The 16,323-nt window shown below is 51.2% G+C and overlaps 6 protein-coding genes across 6 annotated transcripts; 3 read left to right on the forward strand and 3 right to left on the reverse strand.

Moving 5' to 3' along the window:
• Positions 1 to 924: 924 nt before the first annotated feature.
• On the forward strand, positions 925 to 3,291 carry COCVIDRAFT_23593 (glycoside hydrolase family 3 protein; the record flags this gene model as incomplete). The annotated part of the gene is made up of 1 exon (XM_014704664.1): positions 925 to 3,291. The coding sequence occupies one exon, from the start codon at positions 925 to 927 to the stop codon at positions 3,289 to 3,291; it is 2,367 nt and encodes a 788-aa protein (XP_014560150.1).
• Positions 3,292 to 5,237: 1,946 nt separating this feature from the next.
• Positions 5,238 to 6,624, forward strand: COCVIDRAFT_12997 (hypothetical protein; the record flags this gene model as incomplete). Its single annotated transcript, XM_014704636.1, has 2 exons — positions 5,238 to 6,286; positions 6,354 to 6,624. The coding sequence occupies 2 exons, from the start codon at positions 5,238 to 5,240 to the stop codon at positions 6,622 to 6,624; spliced, it is 1,320 nt and encodes a 439-aa protein (XP_014560122.1).
• Positions 6,625 to 7,123: 499 nt separating this feature from the next.
• COCVIDRAFT_89716 (carbohydrate esterase family 5 protein) lies at positions 7,124 to 7,919 on the reverse strand (the record flags this gene model as incomplete). The annotated part of the gene is made up of 3 exons (XM_014704715.1): positions 7,124 to 7,303; positions 7,357 to 7,509; positions 7,566 to 7,919. The coding sequence occupies 3 exons, from the start codon at positions 7,917 to 7,919 to the stop codon at positions 7,124 to 7,126; spliced, it is 687 nt and encodes a 228-aa protein (XP_014560201.1).
• A 2,135-nt stretch (positions 7,920 to 10,054) lies between these two features.
• On the forward strand, positions 10,055 to 11,215 carry COCVIDRAFT_89982 (hypothetical protein; the record flags this gene model as incomplete). The annotated part of the gene is made up of 2 exons (XM_014704716.1): positions 10,055 to 10,198; positions 10,430 to 11,215. 2 exons carry the CDS (start codon positions 10,055 to 10,057, stop codon positions 11,213 to 11,215), a joined length of 930 nt encoding a protein of 309 aa, XP_014560202.1.
• A 119-nt stretch (positions 11,216 to 11,334) lies between these two features.
• On the reverse strand, positions 11,335 to 12,453 carry COCVIDRAFT_89765 (hypothetical protein; the record flags this gene model as incomplete). Its single annotated transcript, XM_014704717.1, has 1 exon — positions 11,335 to 12,453. The coding sequence occupies one exon, from the start codon at positions 12,451 to 12,453 to the stop codon at positions 11,335 to 11,337; it is 1,119 nt and encodes a 372-aa protein (XP_014560203.1).
• Positions 12,454 to 13,375: 922 nt separating this feature from the next.
• On the reverse strand, positions 13,376 to 13,922 carry COCVIDRAFT_23598 (hypothetical protein; the record flags this gene model as incomplete). The annotated part of the gene is made up of 2 exons (XM_014704665.1): positions 13,376 to 13,646; positions 13,765 to 13,922. The coding sequence occupies 2 exons, from the start codon at positions 13,920 to 13,922 to the stop codon at positions 13,376 to 13,378; spliced, it is 429 nt and encodes a 142-aa protein (XP_014560151.1).
• Positions 13,923 to 16,323: the final 2,401 nt, after the last annotated feature.

The raw sequence follows: 16,323 nt of genomic DNA on the forward strand, positions 1-16,323 counted from the left end.
TGGGCAGAGTTATGAAGAGATGGTTATACCAGGTGCTAGCACCATGCAGGCGTTTGTTGGAGTTTTGTTTTCCAGGTTTAGTTGACGAGCGAGATGGACGATGCGTGCATGAGATACTTAACGATATGAGAAGAACTCCTGGGGTTTGCCAAATGGCATATAATTTATGAATAAAGACAGTATCTATGATAAGAAGAAACTCCATTAAGTCTTCTCATCTCATATCACAACTCAGAAATGCCTTCATCTTTCAGTAGCTCGGTTGCATGGATTGCAGACGTTTCCCCGCGGCCATGTACAGCTGTGAGTCTGTGGCAGAGCTCTCGGAACCGCTTCCTAGTTCCCGTGAATCTTTAGGAACTGCATACGATCTCCTGAGATAGTTCTAGTGTCAAGTACTACGAAGTATGGGAATCCGGGGTTACCCAGAAACAAAGAGCATTGCTGGTCGAAGATCTCGGGCTTGGAAGCGGGGGAGGAGCGGCTTCGGCTAGCGCAGCCACCAGTTCTTCCGTCAATCAAACCAGGAGCTACACCCTATTCCTGTCACCCTCTTTACGGATTATTGACACACCATCCAATTCAACTCCCAGATTTAGTAAATTTGGGACAATTAATGGACTTAAAACATTTCTTTTAGTAGTTTTCCCCAGAAACTAGCACTCATCAAGCTCATGTAAACTTCACAGTCAGGTGCGACGTCATCACTGACTTCAATGCCAATGACATTGCATCTATCATTACCCATTGAGCCGGTACCTTAATATACAGCGACTATGTCGGGGGACATTTGTCCGCAGTGCATCATTGAGTTCGTGTACATCCTCCCACCGGCCCGCACACCCTGGTGGGAACGTATAAGAACCGTGGTACCTTGTCTATAACCTATTGTCTAGATAAGCTATACTCGTGTTTCAATTTAAGATGCGCTCGCCTCTCTACAGCGCAGCCTCTCTTCTGGTTGGGTATATTCTATACCTTCCCAGTAGCGCCAACGGTCTTGCCCGAAGAAATGACACGGCACAGGCAGTATACAAGGACGCTGCTGCTCCCCTCGAGGACAGGGTCTCTGATCTTCTTTCGCGGATGACAATTGAAGAGAAGACTGCTCAACTCATTCAAGGCGATATCTCAAACTGGATCAACACTACCACCAATGCCGTCAACCAGACAGGTCTCGAGTGGAACTTTAGGGTCCGCGCAGGTCAGTTTTATGTCGGCTATCCCATGCCGGCAGAATGGATCAGCAATGGCATCAAGATCGGCCAGGAATACCTCAAACAAAACACGACCCTAGGCATACCGGCGCTGGTTCAGACTGAGGCTATACACGGCTTACTGGTGGGGAATGCGACTATCTACAACAGCCCTATTGGTCAAGCTTGCTCGTTTGACCCGGAATTAATCCACGATATGGCTGTGGCTATCGCAAAGGAGTCGCTAGCTTTGGGTATCAACCAGTTGTTCGCACCACTCGCCGATTTGGCACGAGAGTTGCGTTTTGGAAGAGTAGAAGAAACATATGGCGAGGACCCCTTTCTGGCCGGAGAGATGGCTTACGAGTATGTCAAAGGCGTGCAAAGCCTCAACGTAAGCGCTACTGTGAAGCACTTCGCAGGCTTCAGCGCTCCTGAACAAGGTCTAAACACCGGGCCAGTCCATGGAGGTGAACGAGAACTTCGAACCACATGGCTTCCACCTTTCCACCGTGCCATTATTGACGCTGACGCTTGGAATATCATGGGAGCATACCATTCGTACGATGGTATACCTTCAATTGCCGATGGCCATCTTCAAGAGACAATCTTGCGCGACGAATGGGGCTACAAGTACTGGCTGACTTCAGACGCCGGAGCTACGGATCGCCTTTGCTGTGCCTTCAAACTCTGTCAATGCAAGACTAAAGATAAGCCAATTGACAGCGAAGCTGTGACTCTCATGGCTCTCCCGAACGGCAATGACGTGGAGATGGGTGGTGGATCCTACAATTACGCAAACATCCCTCGCCTGGTGGAAGAGGGAAAGCTGGATATCGAAATTGTCGACAGGGCAGTTAGTCGTCAACTGCGCGCCAAGTTCCGGCAAGGACTCTTCGAACATCCATACCAAGGTCTCCCTCTGGATGAGATAGACTCTGCCATTCACACTGACGAGCATGTTGCACTTGCACGGAAATTAGAGGCCGACTCAATTGTCCTGCTAGAGAACAAGAACAACGTACTGCCACTTTCTAAGTCTGCCAATGTCGCTGTGATCGGTCCCATGGCCAACATTACAAACCTTGGCGACTACGTCGTATACCGTTCCCAGTACAACCCCACAAACGTCACGCCTCTGCAAGGAATCCAAAAGGCATCAAATGGCACCGTAACCTTTGCCCAAGGCTGCGAGCGCTGGTCAAACGACCAATCCGGATTTCCCGACGCAGTTGCAGCAGCCAAGGCAGCTGATGTCGCAGTCGTCGTCGTCGGCACTTGGTCGCGCGACCAGCAAGAACTCTGGCAAGGTCTCAACGCCACAACCGGCGAGCACGTCGATGTCGCATCGCTCAATCTCGTCGGCGCTATGGGTCCTCTCGTCCAAGCAATCATCGAAACCGGAAAACCCACAATCGTCGTGTACTCTTCTGGAAAACCCGTCACAGAGCCTTGGATCTCAGATAACGCGGCGGGGCTCTTGCAAATGTTTTATCCTGGTGAGCAGGGTGGAAATGGTCTAGCTGATGTGCTATTTGGTGACGTTACACCTTCGGGCAAGCTATCCGTTTCATTTCCATATGATGTTGGAACTCTGCCGATCTTCTACGACTACCTGAACTCTGGTCGATCGACTGATCCCGGTGCGATACTACCGAACGGGACGCTCAAGTTTGGCCACCAATACGTCCTCAATACCCCGCAGCCGCTTTACGAATTCGGATACGGTCTCTCGTATGCGAACTTTACATACTCCGATGTCAAGCTTTCCAAGACAGAAGTGAGCCCGAGCGATACCGTGACTGTGACTGTCAGCGTCACGAACTCTTCACCCGTCGATGGTAAAGAGGTTGTGCAAGTTTACGTTCAGGACTTGTTCGCTAGTGTTGTTGTGCCGAACAAGGAACTCAAGGGGTTCAAGAAAGTGTTGGTCAAGGCAGGGGAGACAGTGGATGTTTCTATTGATTTGGAGGTATCGAAGTGGGGGCTTTGGGATAGGAAGATGAAGTATGTGGTTGAGAAGGGGGATTTCATCGTCCATGTGGGGTCTAGTTCGTTGGATTTGAGGGGGAATGGGACGGTGACTGTTGTTTGAAGTGGGGTGTGAATGATAATATCGCTGAGAGTGAAAAGAAGAAGGGTGTCCGCGGCATGCATCCAAAAATAAAAGTATCTATTGACTGTATCTGTGAGTTTAATGTGATCGGTGACATTCGACGTAATTCTGGTGATTATCCTTGTTGAAAAGAAAGAGGAAATAGGAATGTGATGTATTCAACATTTGATGCACATGTGGCTTCACTTGTCTCATTCCTGTCAAAATGGTCCCCGAAAGTGATTCAATCCTAATCCACCTTCGTTCCTCCCTGGTTTTTTATTACAAAACTGGCAATATCCTCCCTACCAGAATTCATCATGCAAACACCAACAAACTTCTCCTGCTTGTCCCAATTCAGCCTTATGGGAATACGTACTACACGTGGAAAAGGCATCACGATGCCGAAGTCTAGATCTACCTGAAAACTCCTTGGTTGGGATATTCGAAGAAAAAGGGAGGCGTATGGAAGGTCGTGCACTAGTGAAGGGGCGTTCAAGGGTTCGGAGCAGCCGCGAAAGACTAAAGCGCCCAATCAGGCGGATCCTTCGGTAGCAAGTGCGACTCCACAAGTGGCAAGGGGTATCATTTGTCACTGTTGATTTCGGGGGGGCGTCAGTGGTGGTATTTGATTGGACTGGCTGTTGAAGACAGGGCTGTTCGCTTGCTCCGACTATGTGGTAGGTAGTCTGAACTCTTTGACTCATTGGCATTAGTATGTGAAATTAGTCTTTTTGGAGAGGTATTAGGGAGTCTTTCCTGTCTCGCTTGGTTGTGTATTCCGATGCTGTGATTTGTTTAGGGAACGTTTAGAGAGGATCTGGTGTTGAATATGACGGAGACGTAAACTGTCTATAGCGCCAACGTAAGCTTGCTGTTCAGCTCGATCAATCGCATTCTTGAAACATTTAGCTTCGCTCCCCTTTGCGGACCGAGCCGCACTGGTTGGTCGTGGGTTCGTGATGCTTGGGTAGTCGACCCCAACACAGGCAAGAAGATAACCAAAGCCGGTACCTTACTCCCACCCCCTAACTACGAAGCAATCGGTGCCAACACCCAGATCTATCTCACTCAGTCTCCGTGTTCTCATGCAAACACCACTTCGAGCAACCCCTCAGCTTTTATTGCCTGCCTAGTATGCTTTGCAACAGTGCGTAAGCTTGCTGTGTTGCTCTTGCTAGGTAAGGCTTGGTTGGCGACATTTGGTAGATCTGCAATGGAATACCTCGCTTCCAAGAGACTTTAATATATATGTCAATTCACTTTGCAAAAAGTGTGTTGTGCATGTTAACTCTCGTGATGTAACAGGCATTGATCAAGCTGCAAGTCATTTCGACAAGCCATGAACAAAGTCTAGTAATAGGTTATTCCTTTCGATATCTCAAGAAAATACAAAACCCTCATACTCAGCAAAAGGTGCACTGCCTATTCGACAGCACAAGATGGGGATGAACTGCACCAGCCAGTCACCGCGATGCATTTCCGAATGGCGTTAGCATGCATCTAGTTCCAGATCTGGTGTCCATCTCGCTTAGAAGCGGCGCTGCATCCAACGGCCACAAGACTCGGACCCGTCGGCGACGACTGCGGAAGGGCTCTAAACGTGTATATCAGCAGATACAAAGGCAATCAATTACTTGCCATGTCCGATTGGAGCCATGGCAGCCGGCGGTGAAGACGTCGGAAAATGGCTGGAGCTTGCCCGTCGCAAAGCTTTGCTCAATGAGGAAACAACCTCCACGAATGCCCCGCGCCTAGTCTACCCACGACCACGACGACGAGGCCGAGAACGGCCCACTTATCAGGTCGACCGCTTTGGGAAATGAACTGGTTGATGTAATGGCCGATAGTATAAATACAATGCACAGTGGTAGTGCTTCTTCATCGCTGCATCAAACCTCTCTCACTTCATGCTCTGTGACGATAAGCATTGGATCTTGAACAACATGGCATCCAGCAAACCTTCATACCTCGTCGTCGGTGCTGGCGTTTTTGGCATTTCGACTGCCTACCACCTTATCAAGAAGTACCCTGACCGCCAAATCACCGTTGTCGACCAGGATGCTTGGGACGCCGATAACCGCGTCGCTGCGTCGTGGGATTGGAACAAAGTTGTGCGCGCCGACTACGATGATCTCATCTACTGCAGACTCGCCTTAGAAGCTCAGGATGTCTTCAAGGAGGACCCGCTCTGGAAACCCTACTTCCACGAGACCGGCATCTTCTGGGTCTGCCGCTCAGACTACGCACAAGAAGTCATTGACAACTACAAGAAGCTTGGTCGCCAGGCCGATCTGAAGTCCGTTTCCGTCGAGGAGGCAAAGAAGATGTTTGGTGGGCTTTTCGAGGAGGCCAACTACGATGGTGCTAAGAGTGTGCTCGTCAACAAGACCAGTGGATGGGCACAGGCTGGTGACGCTCTAAGAGCTGTTACCAAATGGTCAATCGAACAGGGCGTCAAGTATGTCACACAAAAGGTTGAGAGCCTGGAGTTTGACAACACCGGTCGCTGCACTGGAGTCAAGACCGAGCAAGGCAATACACTCTCAGCCACACACGTCGTTCTCTCAACCGGCGCGTACACAGCCAAACTTCTCGAGCAAGCCGCAAAGCGCAGTGGAAATGAAAACCTCCGTGCTGGATCAAGAATTGTCGCCGGTGGTATCACAACCGGCATGACCACTCTCGACGAAAAGTCCTACGAGAAATTCAAGCACATGCCAGTCGGTGTCCAAGGCTACACCGCCGCATACGGACCCTTCATTGGCAGCTTACCGCCCACCAAAGACCGCGAGCTCAAGTGGTGGGGCGAGAAGATATTCAAGAACACACACGAAGTCCTCCCCGGTCGCTTCGTTTCCGCACCGCCATCCGGAAAGGACTACAACCAGTGGGATGTGCCCGGCCCACTGAAACTCGACATTGCGCACGCCAACGACGTCTTCTACGGCAAGAAGGGCGCAAACTGGAAAATGGACAAGCACCGAATCTGCTGGTAAGTTGTCAATCCCTTCTACTATTCGTCGAATCTTCGTTCAAAAAAAAACTAACGAATACACCAGGGACGCCTTCACCACCTCCTCCGACTTCATCATCTCCCCCCACGCCGCCGCAAAGGGTCTCTACGTCGCCACCTGCGGCTCCTTCCACGGCTACAAGTTCTTCCCCGTACTGGGCAAGTACGTCGTGCAGATGCTCGAAGACGACCTCGAGCCTGAGCTCAAGGAGAAGTGGGCTTGGGACCGTGAACGACCCGCCCCGAGTCTCAACCCTGACTGGCCGCGCTTCGAAATGACGGATCTGCTGGACCAGTGGCCAAAGGCTAAGTTGTAGGCGTGTTTTCCTCTTATGAGAGAGTGTATATTTGCAAGAAGCAGGCATTTAGCGTCACGAGGTTAATGATTATGCATGTGTGTGTGTAATTTGCATGGCGTTTTTGGAGTAGATTTGGCTGGTTATCCGGTTGGATAGATGTTATGAATGAATGAATGTTTCGAGCTTTGTTTGAAGAGTGTTTTACCATTTACTGTGATTCTCTTTGTTCAAGATTCGGAGTTGAATTTTTATCAGTTTTGACGGTTAGCCAGTAGGGTTGTACATGCCGCCATTGTGAGGCCAGATATAAGCAACACCTATACTATGGACACAGTATTGAATCTATATACAAAAATCTCACACGGACGTAGATAGTGTTATGTCCAAGAAAGTTGGTTTCAAATAATGTCATATACATATTCGTCAAATTCCTATATATACATTGAAGTTTGCCGCCATCACCAGGCGCGTAGTGGTATCCTCCTAATTCCGCACTTTGTGCTGAAAAAAACCGCGTCTAAGCAGTGACCTTGCTCTTGATAAAGGCAAGAGCCTGGTTGCCGTAGATGTTGACGTATTGCTGGTGGTGGTTACCGTCGTTGCCGTTGCAGCAGTATGGGTCCTGAGAGTCGCAGTAGCTCTGAATGATGCTGCCATTGGCGGGAGAGCAGGTGAAGCCTTGAGGACGGGCAGCGAACTGGTTTGACTGTTAGACTCTTGCTGATCAATTTTTGATAATTGGGGACTTACGCCTTGGGCTCGGCAAGTGCCGACATTGTAAGGAAGACCGGCACGGTTGTGTGGGTCGCCCATGAAGATGGCGGCCTTGACGGCGTTGAGAGCGCTGCCAGTAAGAGTGGAGCCTGCACCACCGCAGAGAGCGTTGTCCATGATTTGGCCACCCTGTTTTTTTGTTAGTACACTTCTTTTTCCAACAGTTTTAGGCACTGGTGACGAACCTGAGAGTATCCAATGAGGACGATTTGGGTGCTGGGGCACTTCTGGTGGTAGGCAGTTACAGCCTTGACAACAGCTGCGGTACCCTGGGAAGCAGAGTTGTCATAGCTGATGCCACCGCAGGCTGATCCACCACCACATGCAGGGTAGACAATGGCCTCTGAGCCAGCACCGGGGAAGGCTGACTTGACAGAGTTGACAAGGCCACCAGCAGTTCCGTATCCGTTGCTCTGAGGAACAGTGGTTTCACGTGCACCGAAGATGTAGACCTTTGGGCAGCTCTGGCGCTCACTGAGTTCGACAGGGCCTGCGGCAGCAAGGCCAGCGAAGACGGCGGCAGCAGTTGCAAACTTCATTTTGATGATGGTGATGGTGGTGGTGGTGATTGGAGTAGTTGAAAGGTAATCGTGTGTGAAGAGCGTGATGGTCACTACAAGGCAGCGAACGTATTCACATATAAAAAGGAAGCTCTATGCATTACGAGGCCACGACCTCTTTAGGCAGAATTCCAGTCTCCTCAACTAACTTCATATTGAACAGTGGGGCCGAAAACGCTGCTTTGGTTGGTGTGGTACACAAGTGGTCCTTTCATCCGTTGTCGTAATCTATTTGAGTAGCCATGTGGTGTTGATCGTGCCGGGGTTATTGCCGTTGCCGTCGTGATTTCATGCAGGACCAAGCCGCGGCAGTCTGGGGTACATATTCACGTTAGTACAATCGGAGAAAAAACGGTTGAAACGAGCAAATTAACGGCTGCGACGTATGAGGACTGCCGGTAGCCGCTCGGTTTATGTGTGGCTTTGCGGCCGCGTGGCCGGCCGATGTTCCGATGTGGAGCCGGTCAACAGTGGCTAAAAGGCTGATGTTGAGACAAGCTTGATTTAAAACCTGGCCGGTCTGGGGTAAAATGCTTATGTCTACGAAACAAAAGGGCACAGATCAACCACAAGTCCAGTCACGGATGGCGTACGGTTTCCGTACGTGCGAAGGGAGCGTAAATCTTGCATTGAAAGATGTGGGACTCATATATAACTTTCACCGCTCTACTCGTATAGTGGTTCCTGAAGCTACTCGAAGCTGACTCCATACTTGGATTGTCGAAGTTCTAGATCGTCTCAAAGGCGTATTGATCGGCAGGCAATTAAGAGATGCGTGTCTGTCATTCCAGGTTGTTTCAAACAACCAACAACGTTGCCGTTATGTCCGGAGTCTATTCAATAGGCGACAGTATAAATTACTTGAGAGGATGAATCGAGCGGGAAATCAATATCACCAGCGTCTGGTGAGAGGTGATGAAAGAACGTCGGGCACAATAAGTTGTGGTGTGGTGGCACATTTAGTGCTGACAGGTTTCACGCTAGCTGTACCCCTGGCATAGATGTTGTAGTATATACACCAACGACAGAATCATCCCCTCTATGAGCTCATATATGTGGCAACAACACAAATCATGGAAATGACCGTCCCTCACAAGCTGAGGTATGAGTAATGTGTAAGAGGAGAGAACCGGAGAGAAGATCTCAACAAGTATCATATGAAATGTAAAAACTTTAATCTAGGTGATATTAACTTGTTTGTGACACAGCCATGTCCGAATACGCACGTGTACATGCCGTGAAACAAGATGAAAACCGAATTCCGTGGCTAGGGTCCGATTTTGGTACGGCTTCAATCGGAATACATATCCTGTCTTGTCTTCCTATTATTGGCAAGTCAGCTGGATAGACCAGAAGATTTGAGATGAACAGGCTATCCATGTGCGATTCCAGGTTTCGTCCTATCTCCTTTGCAGATGTCTCGATCTCAACTATCTCATCGAGGACTTTCGAGATCAACTGCCACATGTGTTTCTCCTCGAGCACTATGATTCGCCAACGAGAAGATGTCTTGGATAACAAGCACTACCAGGCTCCTTATCACAGCCTCGTGCTCTGTACTCCACAAAGAGAGCAGTTATTATAGTTCCAGTAGAAACTGATCTTCCAGAAATCCAGGATAGTAGTAAATTTCGTGAGCTCGAAGCATTCATTCCTCAATCAGACCTGTCGGTGACGTGGTTTTCGTAGGGAGGTTGAAAACAGCTTCTCTAGAATTAATAGCGTAGTATTTTATTTCTAAGAATTATTTTGGGATTACATACATGCTGAGGATAATCACATTCTGGGCTCACTTGAGGGCTAGGGCGACGACGGGACGCAATAGGCGCAAAAGGACCATTCGTGAGAATACACTCAATACACACCACACGTCTTGATGTGGGAAATTGAAGAAATTTCACAATAAGCTGAAAACAATCCTGAAAACGTGAAATCATGAAGACAAGACTATTTATTAGGGTAAGCCGGGTGCCAGCTGTAGACTCAGCCAAGCCGCTAGTCCTGTGACGCTCTAGTGCAGGCCAGCGCCTATCATACCACCACACCGACTTCAACCTTTTGATTCTACATATACAAAACCAATTCGAGCAGGACTTGAAATAAATACCAACGAGATGCTTCCGCCAGTCGATCCAGCTGTATTACAGCGCAATCCGAATTTCGAGGTCTTGTACAAAGATCTTTGCACTAGGAAGCTTAATTCCAATGGCTCAACGCGGGAGACGAAGAAGCAACGCGTGCATGATGAGATTCGCAGGGTATGGCAATTTTTTTTGAATTGATTAAGAAAATATTACTGCGTTCTTTAGCTGCTTCACTGATCGACTCTGTCTCTCAAAATCCCTCTTCAACTTCATGTTTGTTTCTTTGTTTACACCCAACATTGACAATCTCCATACTCAGCCCACCCCATTCATCTACAGCAATATCAGAGTCAAAAACCATCAATTATATAGCAAAAAATACAGAAACTAAAACCTCCCCCACAGGCCCTATCCGCAGCCCGCACATCCCTCCTCACAACCCAAATCCTCATCGACACCCTCTCGGACCTCCCCTCCAAAGCAGCCGACCTCCCCCCAGAACTGCACACTCTAATCGACATCGCCACCGCCCAACTCCGCGGCCAAATATCCGCCTCAGACCGCGAAATCCTCTCCGCAGACCTCGAGGCCTTCATGACCAACAGCGACATAATCAGCGAATCCCTCTCCACCCAACTCAGCAAAACCACCTCTCACCTCTGTAAAATCGCCGACCCACTCCAACCCCCTCCCCCCCAAGACCTCAGCGCAAGAGCAAACGCCCTTCAAACCGAAGCAACCCTCACTCTCCCGGATGAACTCCAAACCGCGCATTTGAATCTAACCCACAGCTTCACCGTCCTCGTAGCCACCCACTCCACCCTCCTCACCACCGCCATCAAAATCCTCGAGCAAACCCAACAAGGCGCCCTAGCCCGCCACACGCGTTCTTCGGCAGACTTACTCCACGCGCGCTCCGTGCTGCTGGGCCTGCAGGCCAAAATCCACACGTATAGTCATCCGCCGCCGGCGGAATTCGTGCATGCGCTCCGCCAGTTTAAGAAGAGTCAGGGGAGCGGGGAGAAGGCGCTGAGGGATCGGGAGGCGCTGGCGAGGCAGGAGATTGAGCTTTATGAGCGTGCGGGGGAGAAGGGGATGAGGGAGTTGGCGAGGAGGAAGGAGTGGATTTTGGCAGAGGTGGCGAGGGTGGAGGAGGAGGTGAGCAAGTTGGAACGAGAGGGGGGGAGGTGATTGCGAATAGTTTCCAGCATTCGGCATATTTACATTTGTTTTAAAAAAAAATTGCCATGATTTCTCTATTGAACAATCCTAGAAAGATGAGGAGGAAGAAACTAAAGAGATTTTTTTTTTCACTCAAATATACCCTTCACGGCAACAGCTTTGTACTGCTCATCCAGGATCTCTCCGTCGCCCTCATGCGACCCACTCCAAATCTTCTTGGCACCCATTTCACAAATACACACTCTATCTATGCGCACATGGCGCGCCCATACAAAGCCCTTGTACTTGTCAATCAGATTTGTCGCGTCAAACCGCATCCAGCTCTTTCCATCGGGACCATGACCTTCGCCTGTTGTGGGTGGGGCTTGGTCTTGATCTGCATCTACCGAGCCCACCGTTGATGCTGCATCTTCGTCATCGTCTTGGTCGTGGTGAGCGTCGCCGTCCTGTCGATGGTGAGGTGAAACCTTGTGTTCGATATGCTTCAGCCCTTGTTTGAATTTCGATGGTTTCGATCGTCCTCTCCCCCGCTTGGGCTTTGCATAGATTGTGTTCATGATGGTAGCGTGGAGCTTCAATGGTCTTGTATCTGCGACTAGGAGTCCTGCTTCTGTGAACTTCTCTCTCAATGCAGAGGCAAACAAAGGTAGACGTTGCGATGGATCTCGAGGCTCAGCGTAGAGGATACTCGTTTTGTTTGGTGCTTGCATCGGCACCAGGGCTTCTACGTCAATGGTCAAGGCATCGGTATCTGGCATGGCTGCAGGAACAAGGTTTTCTCCTATTATCCCGTCCTCGGCAGCCTTTTCAGCTATGTGACGGTGGCTAATGTCGCGGAGTAGATTGTGTACGTCCAAGTCTTCCAGATACTGTTTGACCTTTTCCAGCTCCTTTGCATCCAGGCTCATTACTCCCAAGGTGAGATGAAGTGTACCTACCGGTCGCACCGCCTTGGTAGGTACTGGGCTATCGCTCGCTAGGTCCTTTTTGAACTGATCCAGTCCTTCTTGGAGCTGCGGCCTACTGGCGTCTGTAACAAGTGGCAGACACAAAAAGTGGGTGAGCAGAGGTTTCTTTGCTCCACCCTTGCCGTTCTTCTTGCTTCCTCGTGCATACTGGCTGGTAGGTGCAGATGAAAAGTCTTGCGTTGCAGATCCTTGAAGCGACGTCCTGATTTCCGTATTGTCGCGCAGCTTCTCGCCATCTAGAAAGTCGTTGTAGTCGCTTTTTGACTTTTTCTTGCCCATGATTGGCGACGAGCTGTAAAACCGGGTACCTAGAAGCTGATTTGGTGGCTGCTGTGTAAGGATAGAGGCAGTAGCTGGGCTTGCAGCTGCAATAGTAATGCGACAGTTGATTGGTCCAGGAGCAGCTCGACGCAAGATCGTCGCAGCAACCAGCATAAGAGGTCGGCTATGGTGAGCGGAAGTACGGACAATCCAGCAAGCAGATTTAACGTAGATGCAAAAAATAGAGCAAAATAAAAGAACCAGCTGCGCTTAACAAGACACAAAATAAGACCAACGGAAGCTTCGGCAGCGTATAGGAAGAGTGGTGTTAAAGAGGGCGCCTAACCCACGATAATAAAGGTGCTTTTGATGTTGAGCGTTCATGGGTTAGCCTGGTAGCCTATCATCGGGCCTTTGCATGAGCGACGAGTGACGTAGGCCCCAAGGTGGGGTGACTGACAGGCGCCGCTGCAGCCTCCGCCGCCGCTTCGTCTCAAGCGCGTTAGGCGTTCGGCCCTTTGCTGTTCAGCGCCTGGTAGGGCTGAAGAATCGTCTACGGTGCATAGCAAGCGCGTACATCACAAGAAAACTGACCTTGTTTGCCATTTTGAACAGCGTCCAAGTCTAACACATTCTAACGTGGAAATATCAATAAGCCGAGTTGGGGCAAACTATTTAGAATGCAACCTACCCAACAATGGCATATACACAATAAAACAGCCCTATAAACTCAACACAAGGATGCAACACAGGAAGAGGATTCGTTAAAAATTTTGGGGCGTGGCAGTAGGTAGGGAAGGAGGACCAAAGTCGCGCAGCACTCGTCAAAGTGGATGATCCGGAGCTTGCCTGCCGTGGACGCCATGTATGCCCCGCGGATGAGCATGACGAGTGCGAGACGGGAGCTCGCGCCATTGCTCGGTGGCGGTGGCATGCCCCCTCAAGCTTCATCGTCGTCTTTGTAGAACTCCTTAAGGATGTCCTTGACGTCTGCAAACTCCTTCTTGGCCTGCTTGATGATCTTGCCCAAGTTCTCCTGAGCCTGCTCCTCTGTAATGTCCTTTGTGCCTGCGTCGTCCTTCAATTGACCGTAATGTTGGATCTTCTCGCACGAGTCCTTGACTTTGGTGAGGCCGAGCGTGGCTGACGAGCCCTTGAGGAAATGGCCGAGCTCACTAAGCTCCTTGAGGTATTTGCCTTCCTTCTTTTCTCTGTATCGCGTGTTAGCCGTGGTACTGTGAGGCGATGCTGGCGTGCCGTGCGGGGAAGGGCAGAGCGTGGGCGGAAGTGTGGCGTCATCATGAAGGCGCGCGGCGGGCAGGCACTCACAGCTCCTTGTCCATCTTCTTGAAAGTCTGGTCTGCCTGGCCAAAGAAGTCGTAGACGATGCTTTTGCTGAACTCGCGCTCGTCCTCGTCCTCGTCCATCTCGAGAATCTGCTCAAAGGTGGCAGGGTCGATCTGGTCCTCGGCGCCGGGAATCGACATGATGTCGCCGTTCTGCTGGTAAAAGGATTAAGTTAGGAGGTGAAGATTGCACAGCACCGTAGTGCGGATGCAAGGTGGGCAAGGCAAGGCAAGAACAGTACAGTGGGTAAGGGAGAGACACGTGCTGGGGCGCGGGCAGGACAGAACATGGTGGGGGGGTTCGAGGGCAAGGGCAAATGGAGGGACGAGGGGCAGAGGGGGGGGGCACACGAACCTGTACGTCGGTAGTCGACATGTTTGCTCAAGACCAGACGGCGAAGGCGATAGGGCAGAGGGCGGTGGTGAATCCGGACGACGATGCTGTCGACACCGTATGGGACTGGTGTCGCAGCGAAGAGCAACGATTGGGGGGCGCGAACGGATATTTTTTCGCGCCTCAGCAGTGGGCCGTGCGGCTGTCGGATTCACCTGCGGGGGCTGGATCGGGCTTAGTGGGCGACTGAAAAGGGTCGGCCCGTGGGTGTTGTTGTGAGCGCCGTTGCTAGAGCTGAGGAGGTTGTCCAAGGGTCAGTGTCTAGGGACGATGCAGGGTGGGCAATCGAGTGTGTCTGCGACTGCGACTGCCGAACTACTACGCACAAGAAGGGAGACTAAGTCGCGCCTCTAGACCGTTAGTTCGTATTGCTTCCACGGGGCCGGATGCTGGGCGAAGCGGATGCAGCTATGCTATGCTCGTCACGGACAGAATAGGGACCGAGAGTGGGCGGTGGGTGGGATGGTAAGAGGAAAGCAGTTTTGGCAGCAATGGTCACGGGAATGTGGCTCATATACGGCGGGCAGTGTTCTAGAAGGTGAGGGTTGTGATGTTTGCATCACCGCAAAAAGAGAGGAGGGGAAGAGGGGCAGAAGGGGGGGGGCCACGGGATGAGCAGTGGAATAAGGGCTCGATACATGCGGGTGGATACCTCGACGTCAATCGGCAGCCATCAGTCGCCGTTGATCGCCTGTTACGAAGCCGTCGTCTGCTACGCTCTTCCTGGCGGCTGACTGGAGACGACCAACCCCCCCTCCCCCTCGCTCGCAGTCACAGTCATCGGGTACCCGGCCAAAGGCAATGCACCGCACCCAAGTCGTGTGGAGTCGTGTCCTCTGACCTGGCATGTTGCCTGCACCGCCGTGTGCCTCTGCGGCTGATGAGGCTAGCCGAAGCTGTGGCTCCTACCGCCCTGCCCCGTCGTCGGGAGAGCTGTTGAATACGCCCTCAAGACTGAAGAGAAGAGAAGAGCAGTCGAATGTGCGCCAAGAGGGCCTGGAAGCGGTTCGAAAAGGGTTTTCCCCGCGGTAGAAACTCTTGAGGCGGGGTGCCAGCATTGGAATATAAAGACAGACGAGGGTTGGGTTTTTTTCGCTTCACGACAAACGACGTCACATTGTAAGCTGTCGTCATTGCGCATGCGCTTTTGCCAGACCCTGAAATGGGCCTTGCTGGGTTGAGCTAACCACTCCAACACCGCCTCCAGCCGCCGTTTGGCCCTGCCCTCTTGCATGTCTGTGTATCTATGTGTATACTACGTACAGGGCTTGTTGCTCTTAGACCTAACAGCCATGCACGTACACTACAGAAGCCACAGACACCGTCTCAAAAAACAAACAAAGCGACGCCATAGGGCCGGGCACTAAACCCACACACGACAGGCCTGCCCCATGGACCCTGGCCATTGTTTTTCCGTCCAAACCTGCGTCATGCGTGATTCATGCTCTTCCGGCCTTCTCCGAAATGCCATAGGCTGCTGCTGTCCCGCTGCCAACAGCTAGTCCCCTCTCAAGCAAATGGCGGGCGGAGGGCGGCATGGAGACGCCCAGCATCAGCCTCGATGAGGTTTGGTGTGCACGACAGCGGACGCCCTGGCCATTGCAGCGCTGCAGGGTAAACGAGTGGAGCAAATCCTTGTTGCAGTCGGATTGGCGCGACTATGCTTGCCAAACCATGCCTTGAGCGGTACCGGGCCAGTTTTTCTGTTGACCACCAAGCTCACCAAGCCTGACCCGTCTGCATTTCTTCCATGCCATGTCGAACAATGACTCAACATGTCTGCGAACCGGCAGGCTTGCAAATAACCGTAGTAACTCGCCCTAGACAGGCAGCGAAGTCGGCCATGCATGCTTGTCTCTTGCACGCGAGCAGTAGGTCGAAGCTTTTCGGGAACTAACTAGCGCCATGACTGTCTACTACCACACAACAGCCTCCTCACACACACGGAAGGGATCTTCACCCGCCTTCATCGTCTCACCGCAAATACCCAACCACGTGCTGCCTGTGGGGGGCTTCAGTGAGCAGGCACACAATCCTCGATGAAGGATTCCAACCTCTAGTGCGATGCTTCAGATCGGCCGATTCGATCCCAGAAGACAAAAAAAACAAGACAAGACACGAGCACACCCCCAAGGATCGAAGAGACTT

Source organism: Bipolaris victoriae (assembly GCF_000527765.1).
Source record: "Bipolaris victoriae FI3 unplaced genomic scaffold scaffold_13, whole genome shotgun sequence".
In the NCBI taxonomy this organism is placed as follows: Eukaryota; Fungi; Ascomycota; class Dothideomycetes; order Pleosporales; family Pleosporaceae; genus Bipolaris; species Bipolaris victoriae.